This window comes from Styela clava, chromosome 9 (assembly GCF_964204865.1).
Source record: "Styela clava chromosome 9, kaStyClav1.hap1.2, whole genome shotgun sequence".
Classification (NCBI taxonomy): domain Eukaryota; kingdom Metazoa; phylum Chordata; class Ascidiacea; order Stolidobranchia; family Styelidae; genus Styela; species Styela clava.
The window spans coordinates 8,710,138-8,731,142 of NC_135258.1; the positions used below are offsets into that span (position 1 = coordinate 8,710,138).

Consider the following 21,005-nt stretch of genomic DNA (forward strand, 5'->3'; position numbering starts at 1 on the left):
ATAAATGTTTCCCTTGATGTGGGTTTTTGTCATGACTGATGTATTTGATGTGGCATGTTTCCACCATAGACCAATTTTTCTGTGATGTTTGATGACGAGCTGGGAATCAAACTTAAAGAATTGACACCACTGGCTTGTTACTTTTCTAATAATGTTTGATTATCTGTATATGTTACCTTATAATATTAATATCAGAGGGATTTGCATGATTCCTTAAATTGATCTGAAATTGTTATTGTTTTGTGCATGTTTTTTTTTTATTATTCCAAGACATTTTGTATATTTTTGTATTGTTGGTTACCCATCAGTTTTTATTTTATAACTATCTAGGTATTGTTTTTTTTTGCATGCTAAACTGCTCCATTTTCTTGGTTTTCACCAACAATAAATCAAGTAACATTAAATTAAGTTTATTAAGCCCAAATTTTGACACAGATTTCTCTGTAAATTTTATTTTCATTATTCGTGTAATAATCACACAAAAGTACAAATAAATTACTAATACGAATAATAAACTTTCCTGCTTTTCTTCAAACCAACGTTCTATCTGTGAGAAATTTGTTCATTTTCATCCTATGACATAACAATGTATCAAATATTTATTATTCATCAAGATATTTAGATTAGGCGAAACTGACGTCAAAATAGCGCCGTTTTAAATCTTGTTATACCTAAATCATTGATTTTTTCCAATCGATATATAAGACTCGTAAGCCCAAACTTTCAGATTGCATTATTGCTAGAAGCTCTGTTTTAGAACGCCTTGACTTATTGATACTTCGTCTGTGTAGATTGCGTACAGAATTTGCTCTTTTAGAAAAGAAATCCTTTTCACTAGTGGTTTTCAAATATAATATTAAAACTCAAGTTTTAGCTTCTTCTTTTTTATTCAAAAATGAGAATGAGGAAACAGAAATAAAGATAGAATCTCAAAACATGATTGCTTGAAAATATAAAATAAAAAGAAATAATGGTTGTTGAACGTTTTAATGCAATTGTAATATTTTGTTTAAACTTTCTCAAAGGAAATTTTAAGGTTTTTGAGTTTTCACACACAAAATTTTATGTTTGTACATTTTTATGAAGCAAAGAATCCAATTCTGAGAAGATTATAATCTACCCTAACTTTTTAATGCAATGCCCCAATATTGTGTATTTGTGCAAAGTATAAGCTGCATAGTTTTATTTTAATAGGCATAATTAACAAAGAAATAAAATGAAATAGTATTCACAGGTATTTTATAGGGGTATAAAACCAGACTATTGACAGCTATCATTTTTGCTGGTAATGGCTTTTAGCTTTTACTGTTTCATGTTAAAGAATTGTAAATCAAAAAAGTTCATTATTGATTTGTAACGTATATTCTTAATGATTTCTCATCTTAGGTCAGTTTTAAATATTCTGAGTTGGCAGTTAGTCAGTTTAATAATGCATAGCTTCATTGATTGCTAAGCCAAGTATTCAATCCATTTTTTATATATGGATATTTTGCATGTCGCCTAATCGACGGTATATCAATTTGATAAGGCTATATGGAATCTAAGATAGCAGCCATTGTAAAATCTAGATCCAGTACTTTTGTATTCTTGAGTACCGTTTCGGGCCTTCTTTTTCATTGATATTTGTAATAGAGTTCCAAAATATTGCAAAAATTTTAATGACTGCATTTTCTCTCAGTGTGGTGTGATTGTGGATTGGGTTTTTCATGAAAAAAATATAGAAAATCTGAACCACACCATTACCCTTTGTTCTAGAGTTAGTAATGGCCATTCTTGTTGAAAGTGTGGCACGAATGTGATTCCACTTTTTTGACTTGTTTTCTGCCATTCAATTTTGTTCTGATGTGCTTCTAGACATCTTTCAAAAGTGTAAAGCTTTCACTTTGCGGTCCATTACTTAAACTAGCTTCCATCTTGCTTTAACTCTGTTGTTGGTCATTGGTTTTCTTCTGCAGCCTAAAGTTGCTTCAATTACGATTTGTTTTTAATCATTTGAAGCAAGATGCAAGCTTTTTTTCCATATCTTTCGCTATTTGTCCATATTCTTTTCGGTACAAGTGATTCATGTATCCGTAAATGAAAGGATTTACAAAAGCATGCACCCATGAAATGCATCCAACAACGAGAACAACAGCAGCTGATACTTTGAGATTAAGTAGAGTCTGTTGAAAAAAACATGAAAAAATATTGAAATTGTGACTAGACAATGGACATAGATAGGCTAGAATAATAATGAGTTTTCTAATTTTCTGGGATGCAATAAGGCAGTTCCATTTTCCACTTTATTTCCAATTTTCCATCAATCTATGATGGCTCATTATCAGATGTTTAGTGTAATTCGTACTTCGGCTTTTGTACAGCTTGAATATTTTATAATGTGTGTGTAAAAAAGGATTCCAATAAGACTAAACAATCAAAGCATATTAGTAATATTGTATGCAAATACAAATTAAAATTCCCCCGCCCTCTCCCAAATTAAATCTATCCCGGGAGAAAGTCGGGATTAACTGCAATCAGATGTAGTTTTGTGAGGCCAGAAGAGAACAGAACAAAATTTTTTGAAGTCCGGTCTTTGTAATTAAAGTCAAACATTTTAGACTTTGGCAAACAATAAATGCTAATGTTGTCAAAATGTCATTTGTTGAAACAATAGTTTTCCCTACTCAAAAAACAAAAAATAGAAAATCAATAGTCTTTTAAAAGGATTTATCTAATAGGATAATATTATTAATTCAACATTAGGATTTGTTTAGGCATTATCTATGTCACGAAATTCTGCGCATGTTGTAATATCAATAGGCCTACACAATGGATTTGCAAGATTTCTCATTTAAATACCTAAATGCTAAAATTATTGTGCAATTTACCTGAAATGTATATAAAAGTGCTGAAGGAAGCATACACAATGCAAATGCTACACAAATTGTAAGACTGCTGTAAACAAGTTGCCTCTCTCGTGCATTTCGACGTCTTGCAGCTTTTACCCTGATAAAATAGTGGTAAATATGAGTAAGATTGCATATAATAATTCAGATTCTACCATGTTTACATTAGTAATTTAGTTAGTTCTGTAAATTTGAACTTTTTTTAAAACTTATATTTACTTGCTGGTAGAACCTTTACTATTACCAATCGTTTTCACAACTCTAGAAGCCTAACAAACACTTCAATGGTGGTAAAAAATGCCAATCTCAATAATTTTCTGCTAAGTTACAACTTTTGTTTATTGTTGTTGATGCATTGCTACTAGTTTTGTAGCATTGTTATATATATATATAGTGGAATGAGGTAATTGTAATATATGACTATCTTATTGCCAAACAGATCATTATCACACATACATGATTATATTATACTCAAAAGCTTGAAACCTTTTTTATGTATGTATTTGAGAATATAAAAATTCTTACTTTTGTCTTCTTTTTTCACTTCTTGATTTACTTTTTCCTTTACTTCTGTGTTCTTTAATTTTTCTCGCAATTGTCCCATGCCTTGTGTGTGGGGGAGTTTCAACATTAGGAACAAGTGTTGGCATAGATGTGCACAAAGCTTTATCTACTGCCCGGAGTTGGTTCATTGCTGCTGGAGTTAGCAAGTTCATCTGTTCGGCAGTCACTTTTATGCCACCATTTGTGACATGATTTTTATGTCTTATGTATTTGCTGCCGATTGTATATCCTCGCACAAGTTTTGGGGACACATCAGGGCTGACGATTTCATTTACTTCGGTAACTTTCTCTGGAATGTTTTTTGCAATAGCAGCAGAATTTTTTCGTGACGTCTGCATAATTTCATCAAGTGATGGTAGTGTGGGTGCACTGAGGGATTTTTTTCGTCTTATGTCTTTTTTATCATCTTCCATACCTCGTAATATAACTTGTGCTTCTGCAACTGCTTCTTGAACTGTCTCTGGGAGCGGTGAAGTTGGTTCATTCGAGAACCCTGGTGTTTGGCTTTCGTGTGAATGTCCAGGCATATCATCAGTTGTAAAATCAGGTGTCCTTAATTGACCTTGAGTATCTTTTTCGTCTTTGACTTTCGGTCGAAATAAAACTTGAAAAAGAGATTGCCTTCGTTTTTGTGGTTTTGGTGATGCTTCATCAGAAGCTGTCATGTAAGATGCACGAGAGTTTGTGTGTCCTGAAGTAGGTTTGCTAAGCAAACCGTTACTCGTTACGTCATGATCACTTCCGTGTCCTGAATCACTTGCTGCATCATGATGTCTTGCTCCTGGAAATGATTCACATTATATTAATGTATGAACTCATGCTTAGACATCATGGTGTGATTATTATGCCCGGGTCTTTGGTCATTTATTGTTTCGATGATTTATAAAACTTGCCATTCTTAGGGCCTTTTATTAACATTCTTGAACAAACATTATTAAACCTTCATGCTACTGTACAACCAGTAATTGTAATAAATATACCTGTATTTGGAAAATGGGTTCATTCATTCATTTCAATTAAACTGAATAAAACACTGCCCAAACAAGACCTGGTATATTGGGGATATGACCATAATGTGACCATTGATTCATTCATCATTTCATGGATTATGATGTCATAAGATTTTTTATGCGACACTTATCCAATACCCTCACTCTGAGTAAGGCTCTGTACAAGGGCCACTGATATATATCGCTATGCGGAAGGTTTCCTTTTTTGGATTCAGATCTTTCTGATTCGACGCACACCCAATCACACCCTGGGTGATGTGGGCATGGGATTTGAATTCTAAATGTGTAACCTAGAATGCCAGCATAGTCAAGTTTTAACTCGATACTTAATCGATAATCAACTTTTATATTTTACATTTCCAACTGTTGAAAAACAAACCTTTTGCTGGTCTGAATTGGAATCCACCGCTTATTATACTTGAAGGTCTGTAATCATCTATTCCTTCATCTCCACTCGTTGTCACAGGAGTTGTATGAATTTCGATCCTTGGTTTACTCTGCGATCCATTCAGTTTACCTGTTTAAGATGAACAATATAACGATTTACAACCAGTTATATTTATAATTGACTTTCTATTTTTTCAGAAACCTCAGTTATGTGAATAGTTATTTTCCTGATCATATTGACTTGAAGTGCTCAGGTCGATCGGTACTTACTTACACGCAAATGGCACACTTTGTAACTTTGCTCTGAAATAAATTTCCTTTGTTTCTGAGTGTGCGGGACCTTGGTTTGAGCAAATCCGTTTTACATTGTTTTGCGGAAGTTGTTAGATAGTAAAGTTACGCACGCATGGGCTATGAGTAACATCATATATTTCATGGATTGTCTGGAACTATCGTGCAAAGTAACTAGTTTAGATATTATGGATGCTATTTATCCGTATTATAAATTGATGATATAATTATGGCAAACTTGTTTACAAGTCAATTGAAATCGCTTGATATGTTTAAACTGTAGCCAACTGTAAAATGCATTTAAATTTGTTGTTTATTATTGCCTATTATGTGGCCCTTTGTATTGAACAAGCCCAGTTACAAGCTGCCTCGTACAAGTGTGAAAGTATTTTGTTCGTAATCTAGCTAGGTTACTTATTTCTTGCATACCAGCCACAACTAATCTTACTAATTTCAAGTGAATTTTTGACACTATCGATTGATTTTACGAGGCCTAAGTTAACTTACTTTTGTTAGTTGCCTTAAAACTTGCTTTCTTGTGGATTTTTAACTTTTTTTGAACTTTTCTGACTCGTTGTATAATAGCTGAATATAATCCAATCAGTATTAACAATCCTCCAGCTTGATAAACGATGTTTAAGATAATGTTGTATATGCTGAAATAGAGAATATTGAATATAGGAAATATTGAGTTTATAGAAACTGATACAAAGATCGAGCAGGGTGTGGATTCAGGAGTCATGTTTTTACCGCGGTCAAATTTACAAATTGCTCAGGAGTCCGGACTTGAAAATTGAATTCTCCAAAGTGCGGAGTGGTAATTTCCCACTTTTAATTGTGATGATAAATGTCAGAATTTTCTTTATAAACTCAATAAGTATCAAGTTTACTAAGAGTTCTTAACAGATTATAATTGAGGAGACTCAAATATGCAATTGTTTTTGTTACTGAAATTTAATTTTCTCCGAGTTCAAAAGGAGTTGAAATTTCTATGATCCGAATTTTCTCAACCTCTGTGCTATGTCATAAACTATTGGCATTGCTGAGATTCTAAAGATCAAACAGAGTCAGACATCCCATTGATCAAATGTTGTTTAATTTTCAAAATCTTTCTTTGAGGTTCTGAGAAACACTGATCTAATTTTACCTTATTGCCATGCTATCACTTCCTCCTATTGAACATCTGAGTGTGTTTTCTCTATATTTAATTGAACCACCTATAAACGAAAGAAAACTTTGGTGAACTCACTTCATGCTATTAATGCCAATATATACGGTAATTATAATGAAATGATTCAGCTTACCTATGACAATTGGTAAATAAACCAATAATGGTAAAATCCAAATACTTGCTACCCAGAGACGTAGACGATTTCCAGTGAATAATTTTTGATATCTGAAAATTACATTTTTTAGTTCCCAATTTAGTATAAATTGAAGAGGATTTATATAATGAAACAGGATTCTGTATTATTAAAGTTCTATATTGTTATCCAGATTTGTGGGTGCGATGGACTGACTTACTCTGGTCCAAATCCCATACGCCGTACTACCACTTCACCCAGGGTGTAATAATTTGGGTAGACAATGTCAAATTGGAATGATTCCACATTCCAGCCTGTCTGAATTCCAGTAGCTTTTTGCCTAGAAGTGACTGCTTGTGCGGAGCCTTGTTTGGAGCAAAATGCATATAAATCGTCATAAACAAAAAAGTCAGTCCATTTATGCAGATGTCTGGCCTGTGATCGCACATGGCCTCTTTGCTATATCAACTTGCTAGGAAGTATCATATTGTGATGTTAAAAATACAGTAAATTATAATGTTATTACTTTGAAATCATGTTATGATTGGTGGTATAATCCAATTGAAAAGTTTTTATTTGCATCATAAACAAAGGGTTAGGAACTTCGATAGCATTCCTCAGTCTTGTTTTTTTTAACCTTTCCACACAAAACAATTTTATAAAGCAGTCACAGTGTTATACTTTATTCGTTTTAGTGTTCCCTTTGTGCTTGTGAAAGCAAAAGTTTCACAAGGTTATCATGAAATTTATAAATTAGCAGTAGCATCCCTAGCAATTTGGAAGTACTTTTATGATTATGCTCAACTTACTTTTTTGTGTCCACAATGCCGATATATCTGTTGATGGCAATACAGACAAGGTTTTGTAATGATGCCGCAATTAAGCTGTAATAAAAATATCCAATTGTCGAACACACTGCTTTTGAGTATGGTGCAACCTGAAAATAGAATTTTTGCAAATTGAATGAATATAGAAGACTATTATTTTCATATTCTATTTTAGACTTTTTAGTCATTATTTATTTTGAGTTTGAACAATTTAAATTAGACCTACATATTATAAAATCTGTGCCTCTATAAAAAAGTGGTGAAAGTTGATAATAGGAGTGGGCGATTCCAATTATTGAGTTGTGACGGTTAATCACTTTATACTTATCACAGTCTATTTCATAAAAGAATTGCATATTGTACTCTTCAATCTATGACCTAATTCATTTTGCATGATAACAATACAATTACTAAAAGTGTGCATAAAGTTTAGTTAAAATACATGAAGATGAGTATATCCCATTACTCTATTTGTGCCATAGGTCTATCTATCATTATACTTATCAAAGAAGAAAGGATATTTATTCATTTGAATATGGAAATTCCTTTGCATGATAACAATACAATTACTAAAAGTGTGCATTAAGTTTAGTTAAAATACATGAAGATGAGTATATCCCATTACTCTATTTGTGCCATAGGTCTATCCATCATTATACTTATCAAAGAAGAAAGGATATTTATTCATTTGAATATGGAAATTCCAGACATATTATATTTTGCCAAATACTACAGTTTACTCATAGTGAATAGCTTTTAAATTTGAGATAACAATGTCTGAAGAACCTCTTTCAAATAAAACTTGAATTTATTCAAATTGAGGAAGATATTTTTTTTTGAATTTGTACAATCGAAGTTATCTTTTTTCTGTCAACTTTTACATTATCCAAATGAAGTAATGAATTTCTGGACCTCCTGAAGTATGCGCACCAAGATGGCGCACTACCTGAACTCAGGTTGTGTACCAGGTTAGGGTTCAGGTTATGCTACATCTTGGTGCGCATACTTCAGGAGTACCGCATTTCTTGTATCAATGATTTTTCTCTAAACTCAGTCCATTCTAATTCAAACACCATTTGCATTAGGATTCGAAAAAACATTCAAAGTCATTCAGATTGTCAAAGTGAGCTTGTATTGATGTTTATTCTTAGAAACTACTAAAATATTCATGAGAATAATGGATTAAAGTAATGTGGGGAAAGGCAAGAAATCCATCTATTATCTTGTTTGATTTTTTTGTTCCAGACATTTGTCTGGTGTCGAATACTCATGGGATTATCTGGGAATTTTAGTTGCTCTGTATAATGTTCAATAAAAATAATTGTAAATTGAAGCGACTTAGTGTATATCCTGTAATCAACATGTGTGTAATTGGCTAATAGGCCGGTCTAACTATTTTATTGTTCATTTGTGCGAATTGAGAGATAGTACATTACTCAACCGCATTCTCGTTGTATGAAATTCAGAAGGCAATCTTGAATTTAAAAAAGTTTGGTGTTTGGCTCAATATCAACCTATACACTAGCACTGTTTGGAATGTCATGTCAGTATGAAAAACTCCATAAAATTTTCTGAGTCGTTGTTTTTGTGGAATATGTTTGAAGAACAGTTGCTTAGTACTGAACAATACTTCTTTCTGTTTTGAATCCTGGCGTCCATAAACAAAGAATGTTGATAATAAGAATTCTCACCTCTATTATATATCCTGGTAGTTGCAATGGAATGATGATGAGGGAAAATATTAATTCCACAACACATAAATTTGCTATCAAAACATTAAATGAAGTTCGAAGATTTCTGTTATTATTGTAAGCCCACACTGTAAGTCCGTTGCCAGCTGTTCCCAATACTACAACAATAAGTCCGAGTGCGAAGCCGAAATATCTCCACTCTCCTAAAGAAAAAGAAACTAATCATCATGGTGTTTTATTGAAGTATTGCTTGGTTATTCTGGAAAAGTTTTTTTACAAGCTGATGAGGATTGGCGTATGGGTGTATATGGACAAATAGCTGTGACTATTTATTAATATGGCTTACATTAGTTTTAATTGAAAGGATTGAAGCCTTGGCTAGAACGGTGAAAATATATATTTGATTAAATTATAGTTCTTACATTGAGCTCAGTGTAGTAGCTCTTGAAAGTTTAGTGATCAATACAAAAGTAGATTAAATAATGCGAAGTAAAAAACTCTCGATATAGGAATTCGTGCATATTGTTTAAAATTGTGGAAATCTACCACCAGATGTATGATATATATCTCCACATATATTTACTATATGATTTCCATAAAAAAACAGTAAATTCAAATAAATGTTAAAATTTGAAATAAAGTAATTTCATACCTGGGTCATTGTACATGTCTTTTTCAACCATAATTACAGCATTGTCTGTTGTTATTTTCAAACTTGTGTCAGGTATTGAATTTGTTTCTATTTCTTCTAAAACAACATTTACCCTTGATTCTGCTCCAGACATGATTCTTTTACTTCTTTTCAAAATTATATTATAATAAATTAAATAATGATATATTTTTTTGTATATCTGCAAGAAAATTTTTATTCTTTATTTTTTTATGGAAATCATCACTCAAAACACGATGTGCCACAAATCCCTTGTGCCACCTCAACCAGGTTGCAAAAAATAGGTTCTTCGAAGAATAGTAACACCTTGCATATCAAAAGGTATCAGTGGCTGCTTGAACATGGTCTTAATCAGAGCGAAAACCTGAAGGAGTGCCATATATAAAAAAATCCAGCATTTGAGGAGATAGTTATCAGAATACATAAGTAGTTTAAATGCAATAATTACAGTAATCTGTTCTGATTCTATATTGTGATCTCTGAGCTGATGCATTATTTTAGAGGCAACTACTCTACTAGCACTATTTTTTATATTTCTGCATGAAATCAACAAATATCATAGGAATCTGCCATGCCATTCATGTTCTAGGTCTGTTCTAGTGCTGCAATATATCAACAGATAGTGCAGTGCTATCTATAGATTGTTCATATCTGCCTAACAGCATTGAATTTGTGCATGCATTATCCTAATTGTTTATGATGTTCCATGCAATCAACACATATTCGTATTGCTATCTATTAATTGGAAATTCTGTTATTTATAACTGCCTAACAACGTTCAATTTGTGCGTGCATCAGGCTAATTGGTTATGGTCTTGCATGCAATCAACACATATTCGTAGTGCTATCTATGGGTTAAATGTTTCGGTATTTATATCTGCCTAACAACCTTGAATTTGTGTTGAGAAAAGTGTTTCCCTTGATGTGGGAAATGATTCTCATATCATGCTATGCAGTAATTGGAATTTTCTAATTATATATCCCTTGCTCAAACACGGTTGTGTATACTTTTCTAGTCTCAATTCAACATACGATGCGTAATATATCGATTTTGTTTATGCTCTTGTCAAAGTATCAACACGTCACAAGCAGTTACCACAGAACATGTGCTGATCACTTCCTTTGAGAAAACATTTCCTGTATCACTTCTGACAAGATTGTCTTCTTTTATCTCATTGACCTAATGATAGTTATGTTCATTCTATGTGTCATCAATGTCAATTTCACATCAATGAGAAAACATTTTCATTATGTCAAATTGGAATCCACCAAAAAATTACACTTTCTATCTATTTTGATACTTTTAAACGTAGCAATTTCGTAAATGTTCCTCTTTTATAAATAATAATTCCTAAGCTATTTATACTAACGGTTTAATTATTTACACAGCTGTAGAAGAACATGGTAGTAAAAAAACATAGCCATCCTTTCTAGCTCATGATTCCACTGATTTTTATATCTGAATACCACAAAGAACTTTATGATCTAAACTCCGTTTTATATTCAGAAATGTCTATACCTTTCAATAAATGAACATTCACATCGTTTAATTTAATATAAACAACTACCATTTACGTCAATTTAATTGACTATTATTAAACATCCCCACTGATCAAGACTAAACTAGTTAGGCGGTTTTGGTAATCATAATCTATTCTACTATATCTATCTATATATATACAGCTGGTAACTATCATTTGAGCACAATTATCAGCCATTAATGATTAATTAAAACCCTGTAATTTGATATTGGTTTTATACCTTTTTAATAATTTTCCGACAAGGATAAATTACAGACGCACAGTTTTTATTGGATAAAATACATACCGATACGGCAGTACTTTATAATATTTTATTAAATTGCCTTTTTTTACAAATTATAATCACTCATTTATCATGGTAAACTTTAGCGCTTATTGAAAGTCCATTTTTTTCAATTCTAGGTTATCCTTTATTCAACTTCCTTGTTTTCAAATTTGACACTGGCGCTCGAGTTCATGCTATTCTGTATTTTGTTTAGAGGATGCTTGATCCGGAAATGACATTTTCCAAATTCGTCATTTCACTAGAGATGCCAAATGAGTTCAGTTTATATCAAATTTTGATTTTGCTGCGTTAAAAATTGCAATTAAGGTAGGGCTGTAAGCCGATTTATGTTTCATTCACACAAAATTAAAATGATATAAAATGATTCTTGAAAAAAAAAAATTCCCAAAAATCTTTTAAAATTACTGGCTGTTTAGTTATAAAATTTATCTAGTCTATACCCTTATTTCACTGTGCTCATTATCAATGTAAAATATTTATATATACGGTAAGTCAAAAGTAGTTCCACTTACAATCTTGAATGTCTTCCCACCAAGTTTTCTTAGTAAGCATGCACGCAACTGTAAAACACACATTTATGATTTGATTAATGTGGCTGTTCCTAGACCTGACAACATTTTACCATCTTTGATAGAAGATATCTGCCTTTGTTTAAAACTGAATCAACTTTTCGTTAAAACCTTCGCAAGAATCGATTCAGACTATATTGAATATACATTCTAGTTGATTTTCGCAGTATGGACAACCTCTCTTTCCTTCTTGAAATTACAACGTATGCCGATTTTCTATAATAGTCCTCACATACTGAAACACAATATAACTACTATTGTACACCATCTGATATCTAAATGCTGCGCTTAAATCAATTTCGATATCCTCCTCATTGAGTCAGCGCATTTATTCAAGCACAATTGCCTCCTCTTGTCCTATACTTCCTTTAGAAATATGATTCATGTAATATATTTCATCAAGTCAAGCAGTAAATAGTTCCAATGTACATGACCATATAAGTGTCATTTTCTTCTAATAAAATTACTTAACTGACTAAAAATGTTCGATAAAAAGAAATATGTTGAGTTATTTTGAGATGGTTATGGTTATATTTGTTCCAAAAAGATTTGTCACCAATGTTTCAACTATACTATTAAAAAAAATCATGTTACCATCATACCATTTTCTCTATTTCTAGTTTTCTTTTATAGCTCAAACTGCTCGTGAGTAGATAAGAATATTAGTATACATTATCAATGGTATTCTTTTGGAATGATACAGGAAAGATAAGTCTAGTTGTTAGCGAATATATAAACACTACATTTTCTTTGTGATTTCTGTATATTTCTGTATATCAATTTTAATTGGATTTAGGTTGACCCCATGGATCTTGTAGTCTTACCTACTCCTTCTGTTTATACAAATTGCTTTTTCGTCATTATTTCTCACTGCGTTATATATGTACTTTATTTCAAAATTTTCTATCTTTGGAAATAAATCATCATCTCTAATTTTCTAGTCAATTTTGAGTTTTACTCAAATGTACATCCATCCATTATGCTGCAAAATAATCATGTTTATATACGAACCAGCTTTTATCTAATAGCACTCATTAACTAGGTTAATTATGATGCCATTGCAAAAAAAGTAAATTCTGCGAAAAGAAGATGTGTTTTTAACCACTCAATTCCCTAATGCTGTTTCAAATTCCTTCTAAACCTCATTATGGTTATAATACATAATGTGTATTTGCCAATTCGGAATTAGCAATCAAAATATCAGAGTTTTTTCCCTCATCTTGCATTATATATTGGTTTTGAGGATTTCAAATATGTGTAGTAATCAAATTTACTGATAAAATCATTATATGTTCATTAGTTCATAACTCTTTAAGTCTTTCAATAGGTAACCCAATACTCATGCTGACACTGTTCATGACACTCGACTGTCATGACTGCACGACTGTCACTATCTCACGAAAGATGGTGTTATCAGAATATCTTTCCTCAAAGTATATCTTTTTATATATGGCATGTTTACGTACGCCATGCTGCATGTCTTATGTTCCACACGTCATTGAATAACGTCATAACACATTGCAATCATTTCCTGAATAAACTCTGCCGCAAATATAGGATTATATTATGTGGTTTGGAAAATGTTACCTCAATAAAGTACTACAGTTCACAATTACTGCTATAATATTAGATTGGATCTTTGTTTACCTAAATTTTTATCCAATACACATTTTGGTTTGATTTTTTTTCCAATCTATCTTGTTTTTTTGATAATATTTTACGGAATCTGAAAGATGAAATCGCATAATGGGAACACTCATTTACTGCAACATGATGCTGCTAGTAGTTTATAATTTCACTCATCTTAGTCATATCACATTTCATCTTAATTATCTTATTGGAAGTCTTTTTTTTTATTGAAGCATATGCTAACCAATACTGGATATTATGGTTATTTGATGATGCAATTTTTAATATTGTTATTCAGCATCTATGTTAAGTTGTCGGAAACTCCCCAAATCTTAAGAAAAGTATAATTATGAATAAATCTATAAATACATTTTGTGATTAAAATAGTACCCAATTTTTTGCATATTTCTCTTTCAATATGCCACATCATTCTGAACATTGGACCTATGTTACAATTTTCATATGGGATTTATCACAGATTCGAAATTGAAATTTTGTAACCATTCCATAATGTGTCAACTATTCTTATTATCAGTCATGCTGCAATAATTGTTTTCATAATTCATTAGCTGACTTATATTTATGTCATGTTGAATAGAGAACACAAATTTGAACAAAGTTCTTTAAATATTAAATATGCAACATACAGCGCTCCACCTAAAAGATCAAAAACTTCTATTTCTAAGTTTTTAAAAGATTTGAATTTGGGGTTTTGAACTATAAACGTCGCTTCATTTATTATAATCAAGATTAGATAGAAATTGTGAATTCATTTTATTTGTTTTGAAGAGCTTCAATAGATGGAATGACATCATTTTCTATGTATTATGCTCAGTCTGTCATCTGAAAGTAGCTAGTAATATAACTATAATAAAGATTCTTTTAACTACAGTAGTTACCTGAAAAACAAACAAATTTGTAACAAGTTTGGCCGCTATTTTTATATTCTATTCATTTTGGAGAGCTTGTATAATATCCCAGATTCATTCATCTTAATCTAGTTCCATTGAGATGTAGCCAAATATAATGATGAACATCAGTTTTCTTATATCTTAGGTAAGATCACTTTGATTATAACATATAACGTGACACATGAAGGTACATTATTCGCGTATAGGTATCAGTCCCGTTACTCCTTCAAATTGTTACGTTATGCATGCAGTTCACAAAATAATGAAGTATTAAGTGATGAGATAGCAAAAATATTACATCATCCATAAATACCTTATTTGGAATTTATCTAAAGAACTACAGCTTGCCAGTGAACCTTCAATTCTGCTGTGTCTTGAGAAACTATCAGATGTTGCAATAATATGTCCTAACTAAAGCTGAGTCATAATATACTACAAAGCACAAATGAACTACGGTAAATGATCATCATATTATAGAATCAAAAAGACTTAATTAATAAACAGCCTGAATATCTCATATTTTTATAATCGATAAATACATGGTGTGTAGGTAGTAGTTTCCTCATTAGAAGCTCTATTGATATTTCCTTATGTATCCTTTTGTATCCTATTTCTGCAGCTTCAGTACGGAATTTACATTACCTATTATAATTCTTGACTGGTAAAATTTTTACTTGCGAACACACAAATTTTTTGAACCCTTCTGATGTAAGAAATGACGCACACAATTATATACAATAGACACTTAGCGGTACAAATATTTTACGCAATTTAGACAATAGCTTGATTGCGTCAATATGAAATTCTATGTAACTCTTCACTCATACTGAAAGTGAAAGAAAAAACTTACTACAAAAAACTTCAAATTCCTAAAGATTCTCATTTCCATTATATTCAATCTAAAGCAATTTCAGTTTCAACAGACAATTTCTCTGAAATTCTTTTCTAATTTCTGAGTAATATGTTTGTTATTGCATTCTAAACACGTAATTTCCACATGACTGTGTACCGGAATACATATTGTCATGATATTACACAATCGCCTTTATAATATAGATTACAGATTATACAGATCACATTTTTATACCACTATTTATTGTCATGGTGAATAGGCAGTAATGCATTGTTGTCTGTTGCATTTTCTATTTTACACCTCTGAATATTTATAATACAAATTTGCAAACGTCATATTAAACCGTAATGTGATATGCTTTACAAACGATATACTAGCTATAATACCTATAATTTGTTCCAGTTATCAGATTCCATTATTGATTTCAAATTGTAGTCGTTCATAGTTTGAGCAGCTTTTTCTAGACCTTGCTGTTCCAGCCTTATTTCAGAAATTATATTCCACTTATATCTAATGTCCAATGAAGTGGAATAATAATAATAACTCTGTTAGCATGCAGGCTCAAATTTAAAATTGTCCTGAAAAATTCTGTAAGTTTTTAGCCGTGGCAATTACACTGCATCATTATTCTTCGAATATGGGCATTGAAAATGTATCACTCCATAATTATGTCCAAGTGGAAATCTACCTGAATCGTTATTTTGAGGTCTAAGCTAATGTGTTATGTGGATGCTATAAATTGACTTGCAACCCTAATGAATACTTAATCAAGTTTAAGACCCAAGTAGTTGCATGCCTATTATGAAGATATATGTGTGTATACACTTTCTGTAACTTCATCATTGTAATGAACTTGAAATTTTAGTTTTTCAAGCAAAATATTCTATATGAGCACTTTTGCCATCCAAACAGCCTAAAAATATGAAAAAACAACAAAATCAAGTCTCTCAGTGCAAATTTCATCAACTGAGCTTATTTCTATCATATCAAAGAATAAACCTGCTTCCAGTAATTTACAATAAAATAAATTATAATGACGTTCTTAGCTATGCATTGTCATTGGCTATTATTGCTTGCTAATTAACTGAAATGCTTTTGAATATTATACAACTTATAGCTTACTATCAGAAATTAATTTAATAAAGTGTAACTTTATTCTTGTTTGTACATTACTCCCTGTAATAAAAATTAAATTCTCTTGAAATAACTTTACTTACTGAATAATATTACCGGTAAGAATAAAACCTCTTGAGTATTATAATGTGAGGACTAACATACGGCGCTGCTCTTCTTACAACCTTTAGACTGTCTTTTCAAATATGATCATACCAATTATGTATTGATATTCTAGAGTGATGCAAGTCGATTTGGCCTTAGGCAAACACATTTTGATAGCTGATAGGATTACACATCATTAGACTATAATTGTAGCGTTGTTTTGTCAGATCAATGAATCCTTTCAAGAATGTGGCTATTCATACACTGCAAAATTATATGCAGTAAATAGAGTTTGAGTGATTATTTTTCTTTTGAATTGCAGCAGGTTTGGCTTCGCGTGGCACTTTTGTTTTGTTTTGCACATATATCATATGTTATTTCAAATACTGATGTACTATATCACACACCTGTCACATTGAAATATATATCATACCATTCCATTGTTTTCGATTGTGAGAACTTTATTTTTTATTATTATTGCTTATTATGCTTTCCGCACTGAACAGCCACTGATGTTTATTATTAATTCAACAAATGGTTAAAACAACAATAAATGTTGCGAAAAAGGCAAAAATTACACAACAGAGAATATTTCTTCCATTTCAAAATTTTTTTGGATACAGTTGCAGTGTTAAATACTTCATTGTGATTACCGTTACCAAAAGCTGACTAATTTCATAACATATTTTTCGCTTTTTGAATTCATGTGTTCACATTATCTTTTCTAGCAGTCTTATTCATTGAATTACTATCTGTAGTAACAGTGAACTATTATTTCCCATATGTCTGCTGTCTGACTTGTTTAATTTTTCTGTTTCCAGTCATTAAATGCAGCCTATACCACAAGTCCTGCATATCTGAGTGAGTTTGATTTGGGAAATGCAAGATCAAAAACTTTGGGAAGAATATCAACAGGATCTCATGCCTCATCAAACAAGAAAAATAGGTTTGTATATTATAAACTTTTGTTAATAGTGTGCTTTAGAACAATGATTGTTTAAAAATTGAATTCATTATTTCTCTTATTCGTCCTCTTTTACAAATATGGTGAAAGGAATATTGAGTCATGGAAAGCATGTAATTAGGCTCTACTTCACCATCTGTTTGCTGTTTTTTATTTGTCAACCAGCCCTTACTGGCTGGTTGACCTTTAATTTCCTCCCTTTGATGGAGAAGGGATGTATTAAAGTGACATATTGTATTCATTTTGTTAAATATTCTAAAACTTTGCTCTTAACTCATCAGAAATCAGTGTTTTAAAGAATCTAGTTTAAAACTTGAAGAAATTTAAATAGTAATAAAAACCTGACATTCAACTCTGCAAAAAAAAATGTCACATACACTAACCTATAATTACAGAAGACTTATTTTTGAGCTAAGTCTTAAACGACAACTGAAATGTTAAGAGCTTTTAATACCAAATATATCTATTTTAAGGCATTACACACCAATAAAAGTCGATTTATGCCAGACTAAAGTCAATCTAAATTCTGTTCATACAAAATAAATAGCTAATAACAGTTGTTCAACGTTTATCAACGAACGTACATAAATACCTATCCTCAAATTGCAACCTTGCTTTGTAATGGTTTAATTAAAATTCTCCTTTCCAACTCAAGCAAGCTATTTCTAATGGGGTTTGCTAATGAGATTGTTAGTAGCTATCCAATAAATCATAATTATTTGCTGTATCCATCATTTTATGTTCTTTTCACATTGCAAAAAGTCGTTTACATTGCACAATTGCTGCTGTAGTCATTTGTACAAACGGTCAAATTTATATTTGTGAGTATGCACGGCATTGGTATGTTGAATTTGTATTATCAGTCTTCCTTTGTTTGCTGTGATGACAACTTGAGTGAATTGTGGTGCAACTCTGATCATAAACTGGACTTTAGTCTGTTGCCTAATGATATAAATAACTCAGTTCATAAGTCATGTTGCTCAGTAGTATGCATCAGGATTGAAGCTTGATTAGAAATAAATAAATAATTTTTAATTTCGAGGGAGATGTCAAATTTTGGCTGGGAGTTTATATGAAAGGCCAAAAATGAGCAATCTACTTTCTAAATGCATTTTAAAATATTATTTCCGAATATGGAATCTAGAATTAATCTTTTTATATGGTGCTTATTATCCCTGTTTGCTCTGAAAAAGACCCATAAATGAGCAGTTGCTGGTATTTAAGGAGCTGCAATTTTTTAAGGATTGTTAAATTCCTGATTTGGCATTTCCTACATGATTTGTTACATCCTGGGTGAGGTGATAGTGTCTTGGATCAGGCTCAATAAAGTTTATATATTAAAAGGGTACTCCCTGAAGTATGCGCACCAAGATGTCGCACAACCTGAACCCTAACCTGGTACACAACCTGAGTTCAGGTTGTGCGCCATTTTGGTGCGCATACTTCAGGAGGTCAAATTAAAGTCGTAATTGTATGATATTTTTAACTGACTATTGATCTTTAATATTTGCATCTCGTTTTGTCTGAAGAAGTTGGACTATGATCTAGCGAAAGCTCACAAATATACTTGCTATTTTGTGGAAAGAGATTACGGTATGTTAATCTTAATTAAAGTCAGTTTATATTTAATAAGTTTGAATTTGGAAAAGCAGGAAAGTTTAATTTTAAACAGTGATTTGATTAGTTTTTTTAATATATTGCAGTCTTCATAAATTACTATATTAAGACATCTCTGTTCGTACTGTGAGACCTCAATTGTTCAGAATGATAATTTCAAATGAAAATGTAAATTATTTTCAAACTCAAGAATTTGGAATAATGTCATATATTACCACAATGAGGCAATATGTGGACATTTGACAATGATTTTTGCTTAAAAGCGGGTTTGTAGCTGGCTTAATATGGTGGCATACTGTACTACTGTACAAATAGTGTGTTACGTCTCAGGACAATGTTAGGCCTATAATACCGGTATGTATTTCGTACAGATATTTTTCAAAATATTAGGATTATTGTTTAAACACATTTTATTAGCTTACTGTAAATACAATATCGGAATGTTTTCTTTGTTGACGGTCAATGTAATATACATACCCAATGTCAATGCTAATCATCAAAGGCTACAAATGATCCATCAGACGAAATATTGTTATAATCTGTATAAATAGCTAAACATCTTGATCTATATTTTGATTTTCTATGTGACCTGGCTATTGATTTTTAACCTCAAGACACCATTATGTAGGGAATGATGGATTTTTATTTTGTCTCTCGGGACAATAAAGGTGATAGTATGTCATGTACTTAGTTTTGAGGCCATAGAGTAGATATATTGGTATTGTTAGCTCAGTGTTGTAAGGTGAATAAGGCATAATAGTACTATTTCTCAATTATAAATATAGATAGAAATAGCATACCGGCAATTTCTTTTTATAATTAGCAAGTTTGTTAGTGAACCTTGATGAGATCATAGTCTAACTTCCTCAGACTAAACAAGATATATCTTGCAATTTAGATTGTGTTGTTCATATTAACAGAATAGATTGGTTTCCTGTTATCTTTTTAAATATATTTAATTGGTTGGGAGTTTTCTTATATGGATTCTTTATTCATTATGATTTATAGTTCAGTTCTATTTTGGACACAATTTACATCAAAATAATTGAAGGTCTTGTGAATATATGTTGGATTAATTTATTATGTATTTTATGCGTTATATAATTTGGAATACTCCTTACTCGATAACAAATATACATATTTAATATTCGTTTGTTTCTAAAAAAAACAATGAATTGACACATTGATACATTCATAAAAGTGAATTTAACTCTTCAAAGGGTTGACAATTTCATTACTTTCAACTTCGGGCTAATTCTACAAATTTTTTTGTGTAAGCATCTAGATGAAAGCACAGTAAGATGCGTGAGGTACATAAATTGTTTTCAGAGACTGGTTTACATTATTTGTACAGCTATATCAAGTTAAATAAACCTTAGATTATAGATATACAATTGCTATGTAATGCAAAAACACCTGATATTATGTCAATAACATGCAGATTATCAAGATTATATCCTTATATAGTGGGGATTAATATACAATGAATACCATTGTATGCTTACCAATTTAGTTCTGCATGCATGATGCATGCACAATTTTATAGTGCATACTTATCTAATTAAATGTGTCGCCGTTTAAATGGAAACAGAAATAGAGTTTGTGAAAATATTTTTATCATTAAAAGATTTGATAATTGTAGTTAGTGCGTTATTATCTACAGGATTTTCCAGTTTTACATTAAAGTTAGAATTACTGTATTTTTCTCTATTATTGCATAGTACTCACCCATACATAAAAGCATTTCTATGTTAGTGTTTCAGACATGTTGTCTACTTTGTGTTAACT

General features: G+C 31.3%; 2 protein-coding genes across 4 annotated transcripts in view; one reads left to right on the forward strand and one right to left on the reverse strand.

Moving 5' to 3' along the window:
* LOC120340170 (ERC protein 2-like) overlaps positions 1-21,005 on the forward strand; it is a 47,736-nt gene that overhangs the window by 1,002 nt on the left and 25,729 nt on the right. For all 3 annotated transcript variants that reach the window (XM_039408456.2, XM_039408458.2, XM_039408459.2), the window contains one exon: positions 17,458-17,582. In XM_039408456.2, coding sequence (XP_039264390.2) covers positions 17,458-17,582 — 125 coding nt within the window. The remainder of the gene's footprint in view (positions 1-17,457; positions 17,583-21,005) is intronic.
* LOC120340172 (uncharacterized) lies at positions 3-9,831 on the reverse strand. The gene is made up of 10 exons (XM_039408460.2): positions 9,612-9,831; positions 8,960-9,162; positions 7,251-7,378; positions 6,442-6,533; positions 6,285-6,354; positions 5,645-5,793; positions 4,839-4,976; positions 3,411-4,230; positions 2,868-2,985; positions 3-2,162 (listed from the first exon to the last, which is right to left on the reverse strand). Exons 1-10 carry the CDS (start codon positions 9,742-9,744, stop codon positions 1,989-1,991), a joined length of 2,025 nt encoding a protein of 674 aa, XP_039264394.2. The 5' UTR covers positions 9,745-9,831; the 3' UTR covers positions 3-1,988.

Excerpts from the sequence above, each read along its gene's own strand:
- LOC120340172 (XM_039408460.2), bottom strand. The coding sequence starts at position 9,744 with ATGTCTGGAGCAGAATCAAGGGTAAATGTTGTTTTAGAAGAAATAGAA. Across the intron at positions 2,986-3,410 it reads AGTGAAAAAAGAAGACAAAA|GGTAAAAGCTGCAAGACGTC; the intron begins GTAAGAATTTTT and ends CTATTTTATCAG. Across the intron at positions 2,163-2,867 it reads CACTTTTATATACATTTCAG|ACTCTACTTAATCTCAAAGT; the intron begins GTAAATTGCACA and ends TTTTTTCAACAG.